Source organism: Schistocerca piceifrons, chromosome X (assembly GCF_021461385.2).
Source record: "Schistocerca piceifrons isolate TAMUIC-IGC-003096 chromosome X, iqSchPice1.1, whole genome shotgun sequence".
Classification (NCBI taxonomy): Eukaryota; Metazoa; Arthropoda; class Insecta; order Orthoptera; family Acrididae; genus Schistocerca; species Schistocerca piceifrons.
Window position 1 is genome coordinate 465919400 of NC_060149.1, and position 26172 is coordinate 465945571.

The window sequence follows — 26172 nt, forward strand, 5'->3', positions numbered from 1 at the left end:
TATCATTAATAAAGAACAGATTTTACTTTCTACTCATTAACTGTTAATAGTGTACAAACTATTAATTATAAATAAAAGAAAAACAGCTATAATCAAGAGTTGAGAAAATATCCTTTTCCAGAAGTAGTAATGCCATTATAATTTCAATTTACATTTCCCTGTTTTGAGTGAAGCAGACTAGCATATTTACTTCAGCATATACTTGCCAGTCTTTGACGTCCTATAATAGAGTAGCTAAGTAGCAGTGAGAACTTGACTACTGAACATGAGCAAGCTGTGTAAGCAGCAGCCATGTGGATCAAGTGCACTGTTACCACAAAACCATGCTAGTGATAGAGATCTGTTCAGTAGTAGTCATTTCTGTATGTACCACTCAAAGTTAACTCTTAAACTATTTTTCTTTCTTGTTTTTGTCCCATTAACATTTTGTGCCCCTCTGTGCTTGCACACATGACAGGAGCCTATCTTGCCACCCCTTCAATATGACCCTGATCACATCTAAAGATGTACCTGCCATCTGCATCCTCTGGTCAAGTGTAAAGTATACTTCATGGAAAAACTTTGTTAACTGCAGTGGCCATGCTTATCTCTTTTTTCAAAACTGTACTTTGATTGTACCAGTATAAGCAGTTCATGTCTCATGAAGAAGACACCAAGCTGAGTCAGAATACCACTTTCAAATATTTTGCTCATAGTGGGGATTAGTGGTATTGGTGTCCACAGCGTCTGGCCTAGCAGTGAACATTGCTGGTTCTGGATTCTGGCATCTTGGGTTTGATTACCTGCCAGAGTGGAGATTCTCTCTGCTTGTGGACTGGGTGTTTGTATTGTTCTCACCATTTCATGTTATTATCATTGATGTGCAAGTGGTGTAAAATAGAAAGACTTACGTTAGGCAGCCGAACTACCCAGACAGGGTCTCCCAGCCAATAATCCCACACAACCATTTCATCCAGTGACACTGGCCTACTATTTTCAGAGTCATTCCTTACTTTCTTTTTATAAACCAGCTCAACCACACCAATTTTAGTGGAGTTGAATACATGTTTTCTCTAATGCTGCAAATTGTACAGTAAAGTAAGAGTTTCTGGGATTTCTGCTAGCCAGATCTTAGTGTGAACAGCCTAAGACTGTGCTAATATTAATAGCTAAGTCATTAACATGTAACATGAGGAGAAGGTATCCCAGCATACTTCCCTGGGCAAATCTGAAATTTTTTCTGTGCCTGTGGATGATGCTCCATACAGTATAAGAAAGCATGTCTTGCCTATGAAGAAGTCCTCAATCCATCCACCGTACTGGCTAGATATGCATTATTGTATCTTCTTCAGCAGGAACTAGCCCAATGTCAAACTACAAGCTTCTCAAACATCGAGAAATGGTCAATCAACTTGGTTACCTCTATCAATGGCTATATCACATGTGAACTGTGAAAGTTGGAGTTCACAGAACTAGTGTTTCTGAAATCATAATGATTCCCTTCTAGAAGGTGAATTAATGGCAGATGTGTTAATGTTAGATAGAATGAATTACACGATTTTGTTGCAAATGGAAATGAATAATATTGGGTGTTAGTTTTGTTGCCCTTTTTATAAATATCTGTTAGTTTCCAACAACTGAGATCATTTCTTTCTTCAGGGAATCTTCGGTAAGGCATGAATAAGAATAGAGTTATTTAGTTAAAAATTTGTCATGGATGGATGAGCCTCAGGCCCCTGAAGAATTCAAGAAATTTCAGCCATTTTTGTGGATTACTGGTGCTGTTTTCTGTTTTGAGGACATTTCAGTTGTTACTGAGACTAAATGGAGGTATTATTTCTGGACCATCCTTTGCAAAGACATGTTTGAAAATGAAATTACATATTTCTACTTTTGTTTTTCAGTTGTCTATATTGGATCTTATGCTGTCAACAAGAACATGGACAAACATTTTTGTACCTCTAGCTAGGAACCCATTTTTTAGTGAATAAGCAACTAGCTTCATGAACTTCAGGTATGAGTTCACATTTCTACTCAAAGTGAGGTACAAGTCCTTCTCTTGACCAAAGGGAAAGAAGAATAGATTATGTTCTTAGAGACGTGGGAAGAAGAAATGTTTCTTCACATATTTTTATTCATTTGCAGAATTCTGAACTCCCTGGCTTTTGATTAAGCACATCATCTTAAAAACTTCAATAACAATTCTCCTAAACTGAGTAAGTGCTTCTTCACACTGACCTTAGGTTACCTATCCTCTACAGTTTTCCCACCGTCTACACCTTATCCTTTATTCATTTTTATCTCTTGTTCCATAAGAAATTTGTGACCCATCACGCTGAAAATTCAGTGGATGTTTCTAGTCACAATACCATGATTTTTGATCAAGCTGCTGATATGTGACTGCTTAATCTTTTATTAATGCGTGTAAATTGTACTGATTTAGTTAGTGTTAGTAATGTAAGAGACTTACTCCATCCCCTGCATGAATATTATTTGGTGAAAGTAGATCAGCTGCTGACTGTTGTCGAAGTTTGAGGATGTCGGGTGCAGGAATGACTTCAAATCTAGATGGTCTCCTCTGCTTTTGCTGAAATTCTTCTATCATTTTTCTTTCCATTTCTTCCTTTGCTCTAAAAATACATAATGAAATAAATACATTATACTGGTACTCCATTTCTTGACTGATGTACATGTCTGTACAAGAATATAATGAAGGAAAATCATGAGTGGAATATGAATATCTGTGAGTATAAAACCAAAACTTAAACATTATTTACAAAATAAAAGTTTTATATGGTAATGGAATACCTGAATTAAAATGGGTTACTTAAATTAAGAAGATCTGGATGGTAGAGGGAGACAGGTAGAGAGAAACCTTCTCTTATCCTGTAGTGTTTGAAGAGTGGGATGTTGTGTGAATGAGTGCCAGCTAGTAATAGTTATTTCCTATGCACCTAAATGCTGCTACATGCCTCCACTACCTAGTGGAGGCATATATGTAAACTGAAATGTAAATATTTAGCATGACCCATCACATGGAAGAGAATTATTTTAGCAATAAGTAAACACTAATAGTTGATAGCTTGAAAATGATATTGCCTATGAAAGAAATTTATTTGTCTACATCACCAGAAAACTGAAACATATCTATATTATTAAATGACTAAGTCAGCTGATGGCACCCCATTCCAGTTGCAGACTGCCTACATTACAGCTTCCAGAGGCAACAGAAATTTGATTTTCAATATTTAATATAATTATTTACAGAATTTACAAACTTAAAATGCTGTAATAATCTACTCATTAAGAGGTGTAATCTTATGTTAAGGTTTTAACAAAGTAATATAAGTATTATTGTTTGAAACTGTATATATGTTTTGAGGCAGTCTAGCCTGTGGCACACAAATTAACCAGACTACAGTCATCACTTATTTGACAGTGAGACTACTTATTAACTTTCAACAAGCTTTACACATAATTTCAAAACTTTATGAAACTCTCTCTGACACTCCCCCACAAAATGATGAAAGGAAAAGTGTTTATCGATTACTAAATTTTTGCTGTTCATGCAGTAAAACTTAAGGATCACGCATGATATTTCAATTTATTACTCCATTGCATTGACTATTCTGTCAGTACTTGGTAGAATATTTTATTTGTTATGAATGAAGAAACACAGAACTGATGTAATGTTCTACAATATTTAATACTGTGGCTGTGAAATTTTTTTTTAGGGTCAAACATTTTTAAAATAGTGGAGCTACAGAGTATCTCAGTTGGTTTACAAAGATGACAATAGTTATAGTTGGATTTAGGAGTAAAACAAGGGATTGTATCCGTAAAAATATGATTAAAATCTGTTTAAGTTGGATAACATATGTGACACATTAAATAATGAATTACATGACAAATTACAAAAATTGTTCTGGGATGAAAAAAAAAAAACGGTTGAACTGTACATAGTGAAATTTGGTCACATGTTCCAATGGGGTGCCTGAACAATATAATTTGGTCCTTAAAAGGTCCAATATTACAAAGAGGTACAACATAACAAGTGAGACCAAAAGGGAAATGAAACATCTGTAAGTATACAAAGTAAATTTTTTAACAGGGAAATATAAATTACAGTAATTGAAATACAGGACAAAAATTAGGCATGTGAGTAGTAATGGTGATTAACAAAGTGGTTTGCATAGGATTATTAGTAGTATTTACAGTTAGAAGTGACAAGCAAGGGGACTTAGTCTGATCATTCAGTATTAAGCTTCAGCAGTGGACATATATTTATTAATTCCTTTTATTATGTAAACTAAAGGTGGAAGAGGGAGAAGGAAAAGAAAGTAGAGGAGCGGATGATACCAGCTACATTGGAACTTTATACAGAATGGGCGGCGATGAGTGAAAATGTGTGCCGGACTGGGACTCAAACCCAGGCTCTCCTGCTTACTAGGCAGTTGCGTTAACCAGTGCACCAAATGGGCATAGTGCTTACTGCGGTGTCTCTGAGTATCAAGAGTGGTGCAAGAAGATCTGACAACTGCAGAGATACTGCACAGCAAAGCAGTATCATGAGGTGCCAATGAGATGCCAGGAAGAGACCATGCCTTTCATAATTCCAAGGCACTGCCACTAAGCCTCTGCCCTGAAATAGGATCACCAGAGGTCAGGAGGGCAGTTTTGTTCAAGGTTGGATCCCATCCACTTCCAGGAATTTCCTGTTAGAGTTAAGACATCGTGCTGCCTACTCGCCAACGCAGCCTGTGTCAGTCATCAGGGATAGAAGAAACTTCCATCTGCTGTGAAATGTGCCTCCACACCAATGTTAGTAGAACAGCATCAACACAGGCTGATGAACTTGTGTTTTCTAGTGACTTTAGTGAAGCCACGATACAGCCATTCTGAACATGTATCACCTCGTCACCTAATAATCATTGCACATTTACTGTGTTCTGAACCACAAGTCCACAATGTTCAGTTTCATAGCTACAGCTGAATCTGGTGAGCAAAGATAAGTTTTTCTGTAATTAATACAGTATTACTTATTTAGAGTGTTCTAATTAACAATGTTATTACTATCCATCTCAGTGTCCACGAAGTCAGACACAACTTTTATCACAAATGTGAGGATTATCTCAATGCACCCCAGCTGACTCACATTCCCAACTGAAAACCACCTACCCACAGTACCCATCCATGTCCTCCATGCTCACTGATTTTTAGATTTCCACTGGAGGCCAAAAGATAATGTGCATCCAGACTAAAGATTGTGAATTCACTGACAATCAAGGAGAGTAATTATATGAATGCGTGGTGTCTGTTGTCTTGGACAAGTCTGAAAGAACAGACACTGCACATTTATATAATTAACATTCTTTCATGGAAGTTCCTTACTTTGTAGATGTTATGTAAGACTTTATGTTGTACCTTGTAATTGTGCCTTTCTTTAAACAGGTGCTCTGCAAAAGTAGAGTCTCCTTTTCTATGTTTCCAACTTCTATGGAATTCCTTCAAGCAGAATGATATTGACCTCCCAGACTGGTTTGTATAGAATCTGTCACAATTACAAGTGATTTTTCATATTCCACCCTTTTCCAAAACTGTCTTTACCATTGGACAAAAAGTGTCCAGTGGCACTGTGCTAATAAAATGATGTTGCACAGTGCCTAGATTTAAGCATTCTGACTACATTCAGAGAGATTTTTCCTAAGTATGGAACCATGCACCATTTATTAATTTTACTATATACTCTTCAACTTATTTTTCCTCTCAGAACAATTGTAATTTGTCATGTAGTTCATTATTTAATGTGTTACATATTTTACCTAATCTAAATATTTTTACATTACATTCTTTCCATTTCCATTTTTATTATCACATAACACACCGTATACAATCAAAGAATGTGACATAGGTGACTTTTCAGTTTTACATTATATATAATAATACTGAAAATAGACAATAAACTAATAATACATATGGTGTAACATCTTTGAAGAGGTATTTTAATTACAATTATAATGCATTGTTGCCATTCAAGAAATCTTCTATACTATAGTAACATTTATCTTTCAGATATTTTTCCAGGTCTCTTTTTGTACCTTTTACATTTAGGTCATCCATACCTTTCCATATTTTATTTACAGATTTCATGCCCATATAGTATGGGGTTTTTTCATATGATTTTAATCGTTGGGTAGGTAGCATGTAGCTTGTTCTATATCTACTATCATACTGATGCAAGAAACAGTTGATCTCAAAAAGTTGTGGGTTTCTTTTTGTGAAAGTGAGAGTTTCATAGATGTATATGCTTGGAATGCTCATTAGGTCTAGTTTTACAAATAAAGGTTTACAATGTTGCTTTGGTTTTGCTCCCACCATTGCTCGGATGATTCTTTTTTGTAGTCTAAAAGCTCTAAGTAAATTTGTTTTTTCAGACTCCCAGAAAATTATACTATACCTAATGACTGAAACAAAATATTCATTATATACAGTTTTTCTTACAGCTGAATCAGTAATACTATACAAGATATAATATATACAAGGCTATTCAGTCGACCCAGTATGTTGTTAACATGGTGACTGCATAACAGGTTTTTATTGACTAATATGCCAAGGAATTTGACACAGCCTGCAGTCTCTAATTTTTTGTCCATATTCCGTACTTCACTTATAGACTGTGCAGATTGTTTTGTGGTGAAATGAATGATTCCTGTTTTTGTAAAATTTAATGTCAAGTTATTGTTTTTGACCCATACCTCCACAATTTTACTGTTTTAGTACTTAATCAAGCATTAAGAATTGTCACCATTGGAAACAAACTGAAAAACTCTGTAGTTACTGTTTTAAAATCTTTGATCCTACAAAAAAATTCCACGGCTACATATATTTATCTTTGTACCTGACAATGTCATACAGCTGAAAACTGGTTGGTAAAATAATAAATGTTGCAGAATATTTCACCAGTCTCATGTGTTTTTTCATTCATAATATTACTTCTCTGCTGCTAATTCTATTCACAACACATTTTTCAGACAGTATTCACATATACCACTGGGTGTACCTGTGTAACTATGTCATTGTATTACACATAGTTCAGAAGATATGACATCGTAAATATCAAGGTTTACGAAAAACTACCTTTTGATTATAATGGAGTGGAAATTACTCAGACTATATTTATTCAGTGTTTCATAATGAGAGCACTTAGAGACCTCCAACAAACTTGACACATAATTTCAAACATTTTCTAAACTTTTTCCTGCTTACATGCTTATTGTCGAATATTTATCACATTGACTCACCTGTAAAGTAATAAGAAGTTTGAAGGTGTTTACTACATTGGAGTTTGATTCTTTACCGAACAGAAGAGGTTTATCAGTAGAAACTATAACACAATACAGAACATTGAGACATTCACTTACATATGCCTCATTTTCATTATGTTTGCAGAAGAATGAAGCTGATAATGTAGAATCATGAAAAATTTTTCAAGTAATCCTGACAGTATATATGTTCTATTCATGTAAATTTTCATCTGGACAGAGAAATCCCAATCAGAAAAATAACTGTTCTCTCATCTTCTGTGTGCAATATATGCAGTTTTCATATACTGTATATAGTTAAAAAAAAGTGGTATAGTGGTAAGGCATTATGCATTAATCAGAAAAGACCTCTGCTCCAATTAGTCTGATGTATGTTCTCTACAACTTTCTTTAAATTTAGTATTCTTCTCAGAATTTTTGCTAGATCCCAAAGTACACTTGATATAATATTTCCATGATTCACCTAAATATTGTCTTCAGATGAGATAATGTTGCTGTCTTGCTGAACGGCATTAGCACATTGCTGCAATGACCTTGCTCTTTGCAGGATTTTAAATTCAAATAAGAAAAGCCTGTGTCACTTGTTTGTTTTTATTACATGTTGCCATCTGGCAGTGTTTTATGTCACAGTGTTCTAAAAGATAAGAAATATCTCACCTGATGACTCAATGCAGAGTATGCTGGATAACTGAGACTACAAAGGCTCATGCAGAAACAATTAGTGAGTGAGAAATAAAATATAAACACAAATAGTACCACATAAATCCCATTTACCTTTCTTGTGCCTCTTTCTGCCATTTGGCTGCCACTTGAAGTCTTCTTTCTCGACCAATATGTCTTTCAATGAGCTTTATCAACTCAAGTCGCTGAATAGACCCAAGCAAGATCATAGAATCTGAAAATATATTTCATAATCACATACTTATGTATATTTATGTAAAATAACTAAAAAAAGCCTGTATAACAAATTTTACCAGGGCTGTCGACCAGAGGAAAGCCTTTTAGATTTCTGTTCTCTTTCAAGGTGTTCTTCAGGCTCTTGTAACTCATTCCATGCCATATGAACTTCACATCACGAACCATGAAGTCTTCTACATAAATGTTGTACATTCCTGTAATGTAAATTATCATGTTCTTTATAACATGCAACTTAAGTAATAGTGTAAAAAGCTAAATTGCAACAAAAGCAACATAAAATTATGCAAAGAAATTTGTATCTGAACACATTATACCAAATAAACAGCAGTACACTTATAGAATTAATATTTACCTGAACTAGAAGGCAAAAGGTCAGGAAGATATGGCAGTTTTTTAATGAGAATAATACTGTCATAAAGTGATGGTTGCAGAAATGATGCTATTGCATTTGAGATTAAAACAGCAATCTGAAAAATAATAGAACAAGATTACTTAAATTTTTGTTTCAATATTAGGATGTTGGTAAATGTAACCAATAAATTGAAATGCTATGATGCAAATACACTCCTGGAAATTGAAATAAGAACACCGTGAATTCATTGTCCCAGGAAGGGGAAACTTTATTGACACATTCCTGGGGTCAGATACATCACATGATCACACTGACAGAACCACAGGCACATAGACACAGGCAACAGAGCATTCACAATGTCGGCACTAGTACAGTGTATATCCACCTTTCGCAGCAATGCAGGCTGCTATTCTCCCATGGAGACGATCGTAGAGATGCTGGATGTAGTCCTGTGGAACGGCTTGCCATGCCATTTCCACCTGGCGCCTCAGTTGGACCAGCGTTCGTGCTGGACGTGCAGACTGCGTGAGACGATGCTTCATCCAGTCCCAAACATGCTCAATGGGGGACAGATCCGGAGATCTTGCTGGCCAGGGTAGTTGACTTACACCTTCTAGAGCACGTTGGGTGGCACGGGATACATGCGGACGTGCATTGTCCTGTTGGAACAGCAAGTTCCCTTGCCGGTCTAGGAATGGTAGAACGATGGGTTCGATGACGGTTTGGATGTACCGTGCACTATTCAGTGTCCCCTCGACGATCACCAGTGGTGTACGGCCAGTGTAGGAGATCGCTCCCCACACCATGATGCCGGGTGTTGGCCCTGTGTGCCTCGGTCGTATGCAGTCCTGATTGTGGCGCTCACCTGCACGGCGCCAAACACGCATACGACCATCATTGGCACCAAGGCAGAAGCGACTCTCATCGCTGAAGACGACACGTCTCCATTCGTCCCTCCATTCACGCCTGTCGCGACACCACTGGAGGCGGGCTGCACGATGTTGGGGCGTGAGCGGAAGACGGCCTAACGGTGTGCGGGACCGTAGCCCAGCTTCATGGAGATGGTTGCGAATGGTCCTCGCCGATACCCCAGGAGCAACAGTGTCCCTAATTTGCTGGGAAGTGGCGGTGCGGTCCCCTACGGCACTGCGTAGGATCCTACGGTCTTGGCGTGCATCCGTGCGTTGCTGCGGTCCGGTCCCAGGTCGACGGGCACGTGCACCTTCCGCCGACCACTGGCGACAACATTGATGTACTGTGGAGACCTCATGCCCCACGTGTTGAGCAATTTGGCGGTACGTCCACCCAGCCTCCCACATGCCCACTATACGCCCTCGCTCAAAGTCCGTCAACTGCACATACGGTTCACGTCCACGCTGTTGCGGCATGCTACCAGTGTTAAAGACTGCGATGGAGCTCCGTATGCCATGGCAAACTGGCTGACACTGACGGCGGCGGTGCACAAATGCTGCGCAGCTAGCGCCATTCGACGGCCAACACCGCGGTTCCTGGTGTGTCCGCTGTGCCGTGCGTGTGATCATTGCTTGTACAGCCCTCTCGCAGTGTCCGGAGCAAGTATGGTGGGTCTGACACACCGGTGTCAATGTGTTCTTCTTTCCATTTCCAGGAGTGTAGATGAATAACTATACTTGACCCTGTACATCTGTGTCAACTGCTTATTGAAACAAAGTGAAATGTCCTATGCTGAAAATATAGTAAAATAGATAGCCCAACAACTAAAGCCACATACAAAGGAACTGCAAAGTAATTTGACCAGTGGTTGCTTATCAAACAAACGTCAGATAAACTGGCAAATGAGTGATAGATGTTGTTGAAAGAATTCTATGAAAAATGTAAGACCGACAGTCTGTCTATTTGAAAGTGAGGTCTATTATAAATTTTGTGTCCTGATCTACACAATATCAATCAGTCAGTTTTTTAATGTGCAATCTCTTGAGGAGAAAGTAATGATGTCCCCATATTTTATTACATAAAAATTCAATAAATGATTTAACGTACAGAAGATTCACAAAGCACAAAGAGTAAACTGAATGCTGTGTAAATTTAAAACACTTTTAATCATGCATCATATAGTTGAGAAACATTCTTAATAACCTTAAATACCTAAATTAATCTGTAATTTACAAGTGTCTGCATATGTTTTCCATATTTTTCTATGATAATATTACCATCAATGAAAAATTACATTGCAAAACACTATCATTTCTGCACAAAGATAAAGTTTAGTTTCTTGCTTTTAATTTGTTTTGAGGGATGACTGTGATGCTGACCCAGAAGTGGATGACTGTAAGGCCAATGGCTGATTATTGTGAACAGTGAACAAACTACACCTCAAGCAAACAGTGCTTGATCAATGAAATGTAGAGTGACGATTACAGTGGAAACAGGGAGTAAAATTCATTGCTTCTTACATGGTTTATGGAAGGCTCCAGTTTCTCTTTCCAAGATATATCACTTTTGATGAATGAAGTTTGAGTATAGAACTACAAGTTAATGATTAACACAAAGAAGCTGTAACCATCAATGCAGCCGCATAGTGGTAAAAATACAGAGTACAAAACATGCTGCAATTAATTACTTAAATTCTCTTCCTTAATATAATGATTGATTGTGTATGAATGGACATTATTTGTAAAAATAATGTCAGTTTCTACTAAGTACACTCTCCCCATCCCATGAATTGTTGTATTTATCATAAATGAATAAAATTGTGTTTTTTCTGCACTGTAGTAATTTCTAAATGTTGTATTCTACATTAGATATTACATAAAACACCATTATTGTAATGAATGTAACGTAAAATCTGTGGAGTGCCTGGTGGCTCTAGTCTTGTCAAATTAAATAAATAAGTAAACCAAACAAACAAATCTCTCCCTCTTTCCAGCATTTAGAGTCTGAGACCAAACAAAAACTATGTTTAGAAATGTAGAAATGTCGTTACTGTTCTGTAATCTGATACCTGTCATATGTTTATTAAGATATGGCCTAGTGTAAATTATATGGCAAAATACTACGCTCTTTTGGGTCACTGTGCTATAGTAAAAAGGCCCCTAACCTTAGATTAAATACATTAGCAGAAGTATGTCATGGTTATTTAATCCTACCTAAGGTACAGAAATGTGGCATGCCCTAAGTTGTTAATATTATCAACAACAGTTAATTACTTATCTGTAGTGGATTATCTTACTCTTGAGAAATGAACATCTGTCTGAGCAGTAATTTAAAGGAAGACAGGAAGACATCATAGAGTCCTGCACAAGATTCTTGCTACCTATTTTCGGCTTCCTCATTTTCCAGCTTTCCTTTGCATAATGCACATGTTAGAAGAATATTCTAGTATAACTTTAAAAAGAGACCAGACAGGTACATAAACAAGACTGGCTTGTAGCTAAGCTTTCTAACAAAGTGCTTTCTCAAAACTAACAAATTAACTAAAACATGCACACACACTCATTCTGCATTGTCTTAGCTTTGTAGCCATACTGAGATGATGGGTGCATGAGGTGGAGTGGGTACAAGGAGAATGAAGAAGCATAGTGATGCTTTCTAGAAATAATGTAGATTGACGGAACAGGGATATATGGTGAGCCGTTACTGTTAGTCTTTCTACTGTTTTTATACCATTGTGGTCTTTGATATGTTGGCAAGTGGCTCCTTTCCATCCTGTAACCATGTGTCACTCATTCTTTGTACCTGTTTTGTGTCCTATCTCTGTATTTTTTCTCCCTCATTGTCTATCCATATTTCCCCTTAAATTTTCCTTCTTGCCTTTCTTTTCACAAACCAATTATCATCCCACAATAGAGTGCTTGTACAGAACTATTGTTACACCTCATTGCACCAGTCAAGCTATTTTTGTTACAGAACAGTTTTCTGATTACCTTCACTAACACAGGACCTGAGTTAATCATTCTCTATTTGTGATGTTAATTCAAATACACCATGGTTACTCTGCATGCTATGATCATAGATGCAAATGCAAATGCACAGAACAAAGCTATCAAGCATTGTGAGAGTTCACTCTGAAGTAACCCTATATTACTGAAAAACTGCCAAGGCTTTCATAGCCACTTGTTGACAAATTGCCTGTTGGCTTTTGTCTTGAGTTTTTCTGAAGATTTTTCTGATATTTAACCAGCACAAGTGACTGGCATTCTCAAAGCTTCACCCTCTGTTGCTGGTGCCACCAGCAGTGGAGGGTGAAGCTTTAACAATGTTAGGCACTTGTGCTGATGAAACATCTGAAAAATCATAAAACAACTGTCGGCCAAAGAACCTGAGCCAGAAGCCAAAGGCAATTTGCTTATCGTATAGAGTGAATAATTTTTCAAATGGGAACACCCAACAAACCTCGGTAAAACAGAGGTCACAGTGTTCCATCTCTATAACAAAGAGATACACTGATGAACCAAAACATTATGACCACTGCCCACCTTGAGGTAGTATGCTGCCTGGTGGTACTGAGGGCACATGAAGTGACAAGAGAAATACATGAGCAGAGCAGAGATGAATGGGGAATCATTCTAGCAATGATAAGTGTTGCAAGTGCAGAAATATGGTGACTTAAACAATGCTGGCAAGAGCTACATTGTCATGGCCCAGTGCCTGGGAGTGAACGTCTCAGAAATGGCTAATCTGGTTGGCTGTTTGTGTGATACTGCTGTGAGCATCTATGAAAAGTGGCTGAAAAAAGCTGAAACCACGAGTAGGTGACAATGTGTTGGACATTCATAACTCATCACAGAACATAGGGATTGGAGACTTGCCTGCTCTCTAATGCAGGATAGACAGCAATCTGTAGCAGAAATGAAACTTCCTGGCAGATTAAAACTGTGTGCCAGAGCGAGGCTCGAACTCGGGACCTTTGCCTTTCGCGGACAAGTTCTCTATGAACTGAGCTACCCAAGCACGACTCACACCCCGTCCTCATAGCTTTATTTCTGCCAGTATCTCGTGTCCTACCTTCCAAACTTTACAGAAGCTCTCCTGAGAACCTTGCAGAACTAGCACTCCTGAAAGAAAGGATATTGCGGAGACATGGCTTAGCCACAGCCTGGGGGATGTTTCCAGTTGGTAGAGCACTTGCCTGCAAAAGGAAAAGGTCCTGAGTTCAAGTCTCGGTCCGGCACACAGTTTTAATCTGCCAGGAAGTTTCATATCAGTGTACACTCCACTGCAGAGTGAAAATCTCAACCTGTAGCAGATCGGACCACAGAGTACTGTGGTGGTGCAGGCACAATTGTTTTGGAGCACACTGTTCTGTGCACAGTGTTGAACATGCTGTTCCACAGCAGAGGACACCTATGTGTTCCCATGTTTACCCAACAATATCATCAGTTATGCTTACAGAGGGCACGGGATCATTGAGAGTGGACCGCAGATCAATGGAATCATGTTGCTGGTCAGATGAGTCCCATTTATTGCTAAACCCTGTCAGTGATTGTGTCCAGATATGCCGTCACCTGGGCTGCTTGAAACATGCGGTGTGCCACAGATGAAGGTCAGTGGGAGCAGTATTATGTTATGGAGGACATTCACCTGGGCTTGCATGGGACCTGCAGTAATAATCAAAGGAACCATGACAGCTGTGGACTACGTGAACATTGTTAGGGACCATCTGTAACCCCTTATGCTCAATGTCTTCCCAGCAGTGCTGGCATCTTCCAGCAGGATTACTGTCCATGTCACAATGCCAGAATTGTGCTGCAGTGGTTTGAGAAGCATGATGGTGAACTCACAGTGATGTCTTGCCCATCAAATTCAGCTTATCTGAATCTGATGAAACCTAACTGGGACACTATTGGGCACCAGATCCATGCCCACACATCAGCTACCCATAAATTACAGGAAGTGTATAACCTGTGCATAGGCATCTGGTGCCACGAACCTCTAGAAACCTATCAAGTACTTGTTGAATCCATTGCTCTCAGAATTGTATTTCAGAGGTGGACCAACACAGTTCTAACTAGGTGGTTATAAATTTTTGGCTGATCAATATTCATAGTAAGATACATGTGTTATTTGATGGCACTAAAGTTTTCCCTTATGTACTTCCCAAAGTGTCTAGGTGTAAGCCTTGACTGGACACAGCAATTAACCAGCACTACACAGACCTGTCAAAGAAGCTTAGCACAAGAGTAAATTTACTCCACAAAATATCTGCAAACAACTGGGGAGCAAATGCAGATACACTACTCTGTTCACTAGTATACTCAGCTGCTGAATATTATGCCCCTGTATGGAAAAATAATGCACATACAAACAACACAGACATACATCTGAAAGAGGCCATACAGACCATTGCTTGTATTGTCAGATTAACTCTCATATAATTCTTTAGATGACAGGTTACCATACGAAGTTAGTTCCAAATGGCTCTTTCCAGATTTCCCCAAAGTTTCACAAGCTACCTTAGTTTTATCTTCATACCACAGAAGTTTTCAGTGTGATCAATAAGTCGAAAGACCACTGAAATGATCTTCCACCACAGAAGATGAATCACAGTCGAATTTCCATGAGGGAAGTTGTAGAGTTCTATCAACCTAATCACGACTGGTCAAGATTTGACAAATCCAAACAAGACAAGGGAGATGTAGAAACATATTGAAGATGCATGTTTATTGTTAAAGTACAGCATGTGAATGTTGTCCAGAGAAACAGATAACAAGAGATACTGAGAAGAGTTGCCCATTCCATGTTTCTATAGGTGGTCTGAAAGACATAAATGAAGTGACACCAAGTGCTGCAATCTGGCTGTCAAACTTAATCTTTAATTTGTAAATAAATTATATGTGTATATGCATATGTTCTGTAATTCCAAATGACAATAGTATTAGTAGTACTAGTGATAATAATAATAATAATAATATTAATAATAATGGTAATAATAATCCATACCAGTTGCCATATAATTTCTATTTTCATTGTCATTCTCCAATCCCTTGAATAGTTTTCCATGTTTTATGTACAGTCATTTCATGTTGTTATTCATCCACTATACATACTTGTTTTGCAGGTATTCTTCCATCATTTATCGAGAGTGTTTAACTCCATTATTGTCCTACAAGTGTCTACCTCAGTAACCATTCCCCAACATGCACTGATTTTTCTCACTAAAGCCACATCTCATTCCTAATGAATTACTGCTCCACATAACTGTGTCAGTTCAGGAAAGCACCTCTTCCCCTTCCCACTCTTCCTCCTTGTTCCCCTCAGCCAGGCCACCTAACACAAACACTCACCCTGGTTGGGCTGCACCACCAGGATATTGTAGCTGCAAGTGTATATGTGTAAGGATATTTTCATCAGTTTATTATCTCTCAGCAAGGATGTTATCTGAAAATTTAACCACAAGTCAGTCCTCTTTATATGACTGTCTATTGCTTAAAACCTCAACAATAAGGTGAGTGATTGTAACATAACAGGTGAAACTGTGCACCTGAAACAGAGTCATCCACATATACATAAAGTTATTAATTTCTGCTTGGGTAATTTGTACTGATATTTCATTTTCTATGTTCATTTAATAATAAATTTCTATATTAATAACTATAGAAGAATTTGAATAACATAATGCAAAATGGGCAAAAAAGAATAAAGTAGTTGTATTGATTAGTGATTTCTGGTATGGTTTGTGCAGTATATTAAAAATAAAAATAATTGCAATTAAAAAATATAATAGTACGGGATAGAATAAGTGTACAGAATTGTGTAATATATTTGGTTTAAGTATTTGTATATTGTGAAAAATGTTTGTTTGAAAATGAATGATGGTCAGGTGTTTGGATGTTAATTTGAGTAGAGCAGTGTCACTTGACAAAATGCAGGACAGAGATGCAAGGCAGACATCATGGGCTTTGGTGTGCTGGGAGCCAAGCAGGTAAGGTGAGCTAGAACGGCCTGGGGCCATACGTGTTTTGATTCTGAAGCAAGATCAGACCTACATGACTCTTCAGAAGCTAGTTTCTGGTTTATAAGTTTGTGAGCTGTGAACATAGTGGAATTATGGTGACTGTGATGCAGTGAACAGTTTATTGCCTGCCACTGTTTTGCTAAAACTACATACATATTTGATTGGACCATTGCGTATAGGACCATCATCATAGCTAAGCAAGTTTCTATGAATAAAGCAATGATATAAGTCTAACATGTGCTAAACATACATTAATATACCTAATTCTAGATTTCATTGCTCAATTTACTCTTACATATCTGTACTTCACTGACTGATCTCATAGGCCACCTTAATAATCATTTATGTAATGGCATAAAGCAATGGTGTCCAACAAAATCCCTGTACAGACGAGCCATTTAACAGACTGTGCGCTCACTCTTTGCTCGACTTCAAGCAGCAGTAGTTAGTGCTAACTGTTGGTAAGACTGCAATTGGTTAGGCTCAGTTTGGATTGGACTGTTTCCTTTCCACTTAAAGTACTTTGGGATCAAGAGTTCCAGGAAAAGTATAGGCCAGTGAACACAGTTAGTGTGAGTGTGTGTGTGTGTGTGTGTGTGTGGGGGGGGGGAGTGCAGAGCTATATGCAGTGCATAAAAGTAATGGTCTAGCAGTGCAACCATTGCGCATATGTGAATATTAATATAATCGTAGGTGGCAGTGCCTAGTTTGTGCTGTAACATTTTGTGGGACAGTCTGTTTCACAAATTCGGGATCCTGCTCATCCATGTGAATTTCTCGGAGCTGCAGTGTTCATGCTGGTACCAGTCCATGTGGCAGCTGTAGCAAAACGTTGCTGACTGTACCGGCACCCATGAGTGTGTCTGCCTTTGCCTGGCCATCTCTGCATAATTCCCTGGCCATGTCCTCACTGCCACCCAGTCATTTCCACACCATCACCCGCTCCATGTGTTGCAGTAATAGTTGACATCGCAGAAGCCCCAAGTTAAGTACAAGCATCAGTTGCATTATATATCTTGTGTTGCTAGTCATCAGCCATGGCCAATGAGATGCAGAGACTTTCAAGTGAATGCAGATCACAGGATATTAGGAGTGACTCTAGTAGCCCTGGTATCCCAGAGGAGCATGGTTGGGTGCCAGGAACTGAACTTATGCACTGAATGCACTGATTCAAAATTAGAAATTAGAAAATCTAAAATCTGAACTAGATGCAAGTGTAAAATTGGTGATTTAAAAACTGAACTTGGAAGTAAGATAAATGCAGTAAATCAAAAGTTTGCGCTGTTGGTGAGTGTACTAGAAAAATTTGAAAATACACTAGAAACTCGTGAAAAAACTGTGAAAGACATCAGCAAACAAATATACAAATTAGAAAAGTAGTCGGGTACCAAACTGGGGACTGTAGAATCTGAATTTGGGGGACAAATTGAAGCACAGGAGATGAGGTTTAGGAACTCCACACAAAAGCTGAACTAGATTCGGTAATTAAAATTCATAATGAAAAGTTAAAAGGGGAGGTAGAAATTATTCAAGGACAGATAGACAATCTGAAGGAAACCATAAGTAATGTAGCACCTGGGCAGGCAGGTATGATAGGGTGTCCCATGGCAATTGGTACTAATACAGGGTGCGGCAGCGTTCATAGCGTAATTTGACTTGCATAGTACAATAACGTACTCCAGGAATGCACGCCAGCTTATGCCACATTCATGTACTAACGAGCTACCATTTCAAGTATCACAGTGATATGGAGTGGTGGAGTGCACAGCACCGTGCCTTTGCTGTTGAAAGTTATTTCAAGAATAACGACTCTGTTATTGCTACCCAGTGTCTATTTCAGCAACATTTCAACTTGGGATGTCATGGGAAAGTTCCAGATGGACAGACCATTGTGAGGTCGGTATGTGCATTTCGAACAATAGGTTCTGTTTGCAATGGGAAACCAGGAAGAAGTGAAAGAACTGTGCAGACACCAGAAGCCATGGAGGATGTTCATGCTGCACTCCTGCGTAGCCCAAAAAGATCAGCTTGTCGTCATGCGCAAACTGTGCATATGTCCAATCGCTCAATCAGGAGAATATTGCATGAAGATCTCCATTTTCACCCATATAAGCTGCAGATTCTTCAGGAAATTAGGTCTCATGATTGGGTTTCACGTGAAACATTGTGTTTAATCACGCGTAATCTCCTTCGCCAAAATCCACAGATGTTGCACACCATCCTGATGTCACATGACGCTAATTTTGTGTTATGTAATTGAGTGAATAAACAGAATATGCATTATTGGAGTGATGTAAACACACATGAACTGCACATCAAGCCCTTGGACGTGTCACAGTGTGTTGTGGAGTTGCTTCCTTTGGGATTATTGGCCCTTACTTCTTTGAGGATGACATCAGTGTGGCAGTAACCATCACCAGTGAACACTGCCTAAATATGCTGCAAGACTTCGTTCTTCCCCAATTAGGTATGGTCGATGTGGATGTGGAACAATTATAGTTTCAACAAGGCGGAGCGACCTCGCATACAGCCAAAGTTTGCATGGATTTCTTGCAACAGGCATTTCCTGGTAGAGCAATTTCTCGTTTTGGTGACATTTCCTGGCCACCTCACTCACCTGACCTTTCATGTGCAGACTTTTTCCTTTGGGGCTACCTGAAGCAAGAAGTGTTCCAAACACGTTGTGCCACCATTCCTGAGTTGAAGGATCGCATCAGAACTGCCTTCGGCAATGTCCCAGGGAATACATTATGCCAAGTTATGGAAAGCTTCCAACGCCGCCTAGATGAATGTGTTGTGCAGAGGGGGCATCATTTGACAGGAGTCATATTCAAAGAGTAATCCACACAATGGACAATGACTTACACATTAGTAAATGGCATACCTTTAATTAACTATTAATTGACATAATGGTGTGTTTTTAATATTCTAGTATCAACACTGCCACACCCTGTATAAAGCCATTCAGTTGTAAAATAGGTACCATGTGCTAGATTTCTTGGCTAAGTGCAAAAATAGCTTTATAACAGGGATGAGTGAGGAAACAAAAGTAAAGTTTGTAAATAGACAGCTGGAGGGACCAGCTCAGACTTCGGCTAACCAACTTGCTGATGAATATGTAGACTATAAGAAATTTGAAGTAATGTTCTTGCATAAATGTTGGGGACAGGCCAAGCAATTAATATTGGAAAATGACTTCTTAAATGGGCCAAATTATAGAAGTGGTAGATAAACTATGAGAGAATTTTGTGTGAGGGATCTCAGCAAACTAATACATTTAGATAGACCATTAGGGGTACTAACAGAAATATCAACATTAAAAAGAAGGCCACCTGAGAACTTGCAATGGGATATAATGCACAGCCCTACTGATTCAGTGGAACAGTTTTTGAATTTTGTTGAGAATGTGGACAGGGCACTGTGTTATAAACCAAAATTGGTAGAATACAAGGAAAGTAGCACAAATCAGAATAAGGGTAATAATTATGGAAATAATTTTCATAACAATGTGAACAGGTGTTCAAGTACTAGAAATCGGCAGAGTGACAATGACAGGGACTGGAGAAACAGGCAGGAGAGAGAATAAACAAACCATTTGGTCTCTGGAATGTGATTGAGTCGATGCTGTATGTTGGCAAGTGATATGGTAGTGATAAAAGGAGAAATTTCTGTTCCAATATATTAGTTATATATCTGTAACAGGTTAAGCATATTGGGAGATTATTATGTATATTGACTTCTTGTTGTGTGCACACATGTAAGAAATTTTGGAGGAATTATGGTCTCTGTTGGGTAAATATAATTGTTATTTTGGGGGGGGGGGGGGGTTGTTCACTATTTGTAACCAGGAATAATATTGAGGTGTGGAAAGAAAACTTGTGAGGACAATAGGTTGTTTTCTAATATGGCAAGAAAACTTACACCTGGAGCTTGAGGCACGTGTGTGGGGGTGGTGCAGGTTGTGAGCTGGCGAAGAATTAAATAAATAAATAATTATTTATCGGCAGAGTGACAATGACAGGGACTGGAGAAACATGCAGGAGAGAGAATAAGGAAACCATTTGGTTTCATTAGACTGATTGCTGGGGAGCCATGGGATCATAGTTACAGGCAACTTTTGATTTTGGTCATTTGTTTGACATTTGTCACATTATGGCTTGGCTGATGAGAAGAGTACTATAATGTGAGACATATGGTGTGCTGATGCAGAGATGGAGATGGGACTCAAGGAGGAGGTCCTTGCTGTGGCAGCAACTGAACAACTGCAGTGAGTGCGTACTCAGTGAAGTGATGTATAATGACAGGGAGAACTGAAGATAGGCAATTCCATTTAAATTGATTTCAGTGATGCCTTTAGAGACCAATTATTGAAATTATTAATGTGTTTAGAATCTAGAGATCACTTACGGTTTAGATGTATAGTTGCTTACACACGTCTTATTTCAATGCCAAAATCTTTGCCCCATGAACTTACTATTAGCTATCACAGAAGTAATGTCTTCATGAAGTGGAAGTATGTAACATAACAGGTGAAACTGTGCACCTAAAACAGAGTCATCCACGTATACATAAAGCTATTAGCTTCAGTGTGGGTAGTTTGTACCAATACTTTGTTTACTATGCTAATTTAATAACAAATTTCTGTATTAATAATTGTAGATGGATTTGAAGAACATAATGCAAAACAGGCAAGGAAGAATAAAGTAGTTGTTTTGACTAGCGAGTGCTGGTACAGTTCGTGAAATATATTAAAAATAAAAATAATTGCAGTAATAAAATATAATAGTATGGGATAGGATAAATAAACAGAATTGTGTACTGTATTTGGTTTAAGTATTTGTATATTGTGAAAAGTGTTTGTTTGTAAACAAATGATGGTGAGGTATATTTGAGTAGAGTGGTGTCACAAGACAAATCGCAGGGCAGAGACGCAAGGCAGAGATTGTGGGCTTTGGTGTGCTGGGAGCCATGCAGGCAAGGTGGGCTAGAATGGGCTGGGACCACATGAGTTTTGATTCTGAGGCAGGATCAGGCCTATAGGACTGTCTAGAAGTTAGTCTTTGGTTTATAAGTTTGTGAGCAGTGAACATAGTGGAATTATGGTGACTGTGATGTAGTGAACTGTTAATTGCCTGCACTGCTGTACTAAAACTATTTACAAATTCCATTGGACTATTGAGTATAGGACCATCATTCATAGCTAAGCAAGTTTCTATGAATAAAGCAACAACATAAGTCTAATGTGTGCTAAACATACATTAATATCCTTAATTCTCAATTGCATTGCTCAATTTACTCTTACATTCTGTACTTCACTGACTGAGCACATAGGCCACCTTAATAATTATTTATGTATGGGCATAAAGCAGTGGTGTGCAACAAAACCTCTGTGCAGACGAGCTGTTGAACAGGTTGTGCACTTACTCTCTGCTGGATTGCAAGCAGCAGTAGTTACTGCTAACCATTGGTAATGTTGCATGATTACCTTTATTCTTACCATTACAATAGTTCAGGGAAAATGTGTTTGGTAGTGCTTGTGAATATTATATGTCATATGTGACAACTGAGAACTAAAAGCTTTAAATTATATACAAATATGTTCACTCCAACTGTGGTACAATCATTTTTTTTTAAAAAAAATCAATTTGTGTTAAGCACAATTTTGAAAACACTATTTGTCACAATAAATACTTCTTTATATTATACGCCTGAATTATATGTTAAATATATTTGATTGCATAGGATCTCATAACATTATATATTTTTATCAGTTGAACGATCCTCTCGTGCCACACTTGTTATCAACTTTGTCGTTTGTAATAACACTTAGAAATATACTGAGGGCTTAACAAATAAATATGTATACTCTTTCATCCCTACAGTGTGTCAGTTATTCTATATCATGCAAAAGGATATAACAAGAGACTGCATGTGAAAAAATCAGAATTTGCCATTCAAAGGCTTACTTTGCTATGCTAAATCTTAGTCAGCAGCTTGCCATAATAGGTACTTAGATGTATCATCTGTAGATTTAAGCTGACTATTGTACATTTAAGTACAAATAAGAACATACAGATTGTTTATCATATAACGAAGCAGTTATTTTTTCCACTGTAAATTATCGAGAGAATCTTGAATGAGCATTTTATTTTTCTGAGTATATTTTGTACTTATGTTTATCTCTCAGTTCAAAACAACCCTGGATATTAGTGTGACAGATTTTCTGCCCTTACATTTTTATAAATTCCCTTCCCCCCATTTTTCCTGTTGCTTGCAGATACATATTTGCACAAATTTTCAGTTTACTTAATCATATTTTATTTGCCAGTTGATTTTAGTTCATCTTTTATTTTCATTTCAGAGCCATAAAAGCATGTATGAAAACTGACATCTATTCTAGAAACAAAATTTCATTAGAATCCTTACCATGATTGGAATGATATGAGTTACTTGTCCTGTCAGTTCAAATACTATAACTGATACAGAAATTGTGTGAGTAACAGCACCAGAAAATGCTGCAGCTCCTACAGTGGCATAACCACCTGCAAATAAAACAATATTACATTAGTTGTGAGAATGTTCTTATTTCAACTTATATGAACACATTTCTTCAAGATCTCACCATGTCTAATGAGACTACTTGTGCATCAGCATTATATTAAACATTACATGTATTTTGGACAATGCAGACACAACAGTCATAGAAAGAAAGATAACAAATGTATAGGCCTATTAGGGCTTGAGCTGTTCTGGGGTCATGTTCGGCTACACCTTGATGGAGCTGTGAGGCGAATAAATTTTGGGTTAGGGATGGCTCTGGGGTAGCCAACTTTGCTCATGTTTCTCTGGTGCCTGTCAGGACTATCAACACATGGGGTTTCACTAGGCATGGCCTACACCTAAACAGGACTGGGAAGGGAAGATTGGTACAGCTGATTCATGAAAGTATAGGGGGTGGACCTCGGGCCACACATGGTCAAATACATCTTCCCATGGGTAGGAAAAGTAAGTCTTTTTTAGGATAAATCCAGACAACAGGTTCCCTTGCCTAAAGAATATCTCCAGCACTTTAAAAAATACTGAAACAATCACCCACAAGACAGATTTTAACACTCCAAGTATCACACATACCAGATGTTACAAAGAAAAACGAACAATTGGAAAGAGTAACATGGGGCATTTCACAGACTTAACGATCCTCCATCAAAACGTGCAATCAATAAAAAATAAAATACAACTATTAGATGTTGAGCTCCAATCTTTGAACTGCACGGTAGTTTGTGTTACTGAGCACTGGTGTAAGGAGACAGAAATACAACATGTAGTGCTATCATCATATGAAAGGGCAAACTCTTACTGCAGAACTGCTTCAAGGGGTGGAGGATCATGCATTTATGTCAGAAAAGGAACACAATTTAAGTCAAGTCATGACCTCAGTACAGCAAGTGAAGACAAACACTTTGAAATATTAGCTATTGAATTAACAGGGCTTGATATCACCATAAAATTAATCATTTTATGTGTGTATAGATCTCCCAGTGGTAGTCTGGACACTTTTTTCAATAAATTAACAGAAGTTCTAGATAATGTCTCAAGTACAAAGGTCAACATAATTCTGTGTAGGGACATTAACATCAACACCAATACCATAAACGAATCCAGCAGCACCCTCATAAATATCCTTCAGAGTTTTGGCATGTCCCTATTGGTCAATAGTGCAACAAGTGTTACTACAGTGACTGCATCAGTAATTGACCAGGTGGCCACAAGTATGGACAGGGAAAAATGTGGTGTAGCTGTAAAAGATCTCAGACTATCAGACCATCTCTGTCAAATAACAACAGTAAAATCAGGCATCGAATCATTCCCTAAACTACAAGCCTATAAATGACATCTATCAGAAATCAAAATAAAAGATTTTTCAAAGAACTAACAAAACAAAGCTGGGATGAAGTGTATAAGGAAACCAATGTGAATATGAAATTCTCTAAATTCTCCACATTATTTAAATTGAACTTCGAAAAGGCATTTCCAAAAGTGTGCATGTCTATATCAACACCTCACAAAACAGATGGATAACAGCAGGTATTAAGAAGTCCTCCCAAACACTTAAATACCTCCGTTCCATGAAAAAGAGTTGCAATGATCCAGAATTCTTAAATTTCTATCATAGATACAAAAAGATCAATAGGAAGGTGCTGATTGCTGCAAAAAAGACATTTAATGAAAAAATAATATATAATACAGAGAATAAAAGCAAAGCAGTCTGGAATGTAATAAAAAAAGAAACAGGGAGAGACACGGAACCACAGAATAACATAGTGCTAAGGGAGGGAGACAAGGTAATAAATGATCCACAACACTTAGCAAACTATGTAAATGAGCATTTTTCAAGTATTGCAGAGAAGTTACAGCAAAAATTCCCCCCAAAAAATATAACACCTGTAAATAATGTTGCACTAAATACAATGATGTTACCTCCAACCACAGAGAATCAAGTCAATAAAACTGTTCAAAAACTAAAAATAAATAGTCAGTAGGCTTATATGAAGTACCAATGTGTGTACTGAAACAGTGCATAGAGATTATACAAGACTTCTTAACAAATACAATGAATGAGTCCTTCACATCAGGACATTTCCAGAGCAGTTAAAACAGGCAAGAGTTGTACCTTTGCTTAAGAAAGGTAATGCAGAAGACGTAGAAAATTACTGGCCCATTTCCCTGCTGTCACCATTCTCAAAAATAATAGAAGCAATTATGAAAGACAGATTAATGAATTACCTGAATAAATACAATCTTTTAAGCAAACCACACTTTGGTTTCTGAAGTGGCAAAAATATGGAGTCAGCCATAGTAGAATTCACAAAGGTTGTACTTGATGCTCCTGACAAAGATGAGTGGATCTTTCTAAGGCCTTTGATACAGTTGACCACAAGATTCTATTAAATAAATTAGAAGCATTAGGAATAAGAGGGGTAGCTAATGACTGGTTTTGATCATACCTAACAGATAGGGTACAAAAAGTAGAGGTAACACATACTTCAAATAGATCCAAACATTTAGTAAAACACTTATCAGAACCAAAATACATTAATATAGGGGTTCTCCAATGTAGCATATTGGGACAAATACTATTCCTGATATACATCATTGACTTTCCCAGTAGTGTTACTTATGGTGAAAAAATTCTCTTCGCTGATGACAGCAATATTATAGTCACTGAGAAAACAATGCCATGAACTTCAGTTTGGAGAGGGAAAATGACAATGTTAAATTAAGTATAGATGGCACCTCTATAGACTGTGCAACAAATGCAGAATTTTTAGGAATGAATATTGATTCTCAGTTGAAGTGGTGTGAACACCCAAAGGTACTTGCAATCAGAATGTCATAAGTATGTTATGCCCTTAGAATCCTATCATCAGTGTGTAACGTGCAGTGTTTTTTAGTTACATACTACTCATATGTAAACTCAATTCGTACCTATGGCAATCTATTTTGGGGAACAAATGCACAAAATATGAAAACAATTTTCAATCTCCAGAATAGAGCCATAAAAATCTAACCAAAAATGGTAGTTGAGCTCACTGTAAAGATCTGTTCAAAACACTGGGAATTTTAACTGCTCCATGTGAATATATTTATCAGTCAGTTGTACAAATCAA

At 37.7% G+C, this 26172-nt stretch overlaps 1 protein-coding gene across 2 annotated transcripts in view; it reads right to left on the reverse strand.

Moving 5' to 3' along the window:
- LOC124722886 (chloride channel protein 2) overlaps window positions 1-26172 on the reverse strand; it is a 533838-nt gene that overhangs the window by 34406 nt on the left and 473260 nt on the right. For both annotated transcript variants that reach the window (XM_047248023.1, XM_047248022.1), the window contains exons 12-16: window positions 22931-23046; window positions 8572-8686; window positions 8276-8413; window positions 8076-8196; window positions 2450-2609 (exon numbers count right to left, since the gene is read on the reverse strand). In XM_047248023.1, the coding sequence (XP_047103979.1) occupies window positions 2450-2609; window positions 8076-8196; window positions 8276-8413; window positions 8572-8686; window positions 22931-23046 (650 nt within the window). The remainder of the gene's footprint in view (window positions 1-2449; window positions 2610-8075; window positions 8197-8275; window positions 8414-8571; window positions 8687-22930; window positions 23047-26172) is intronic.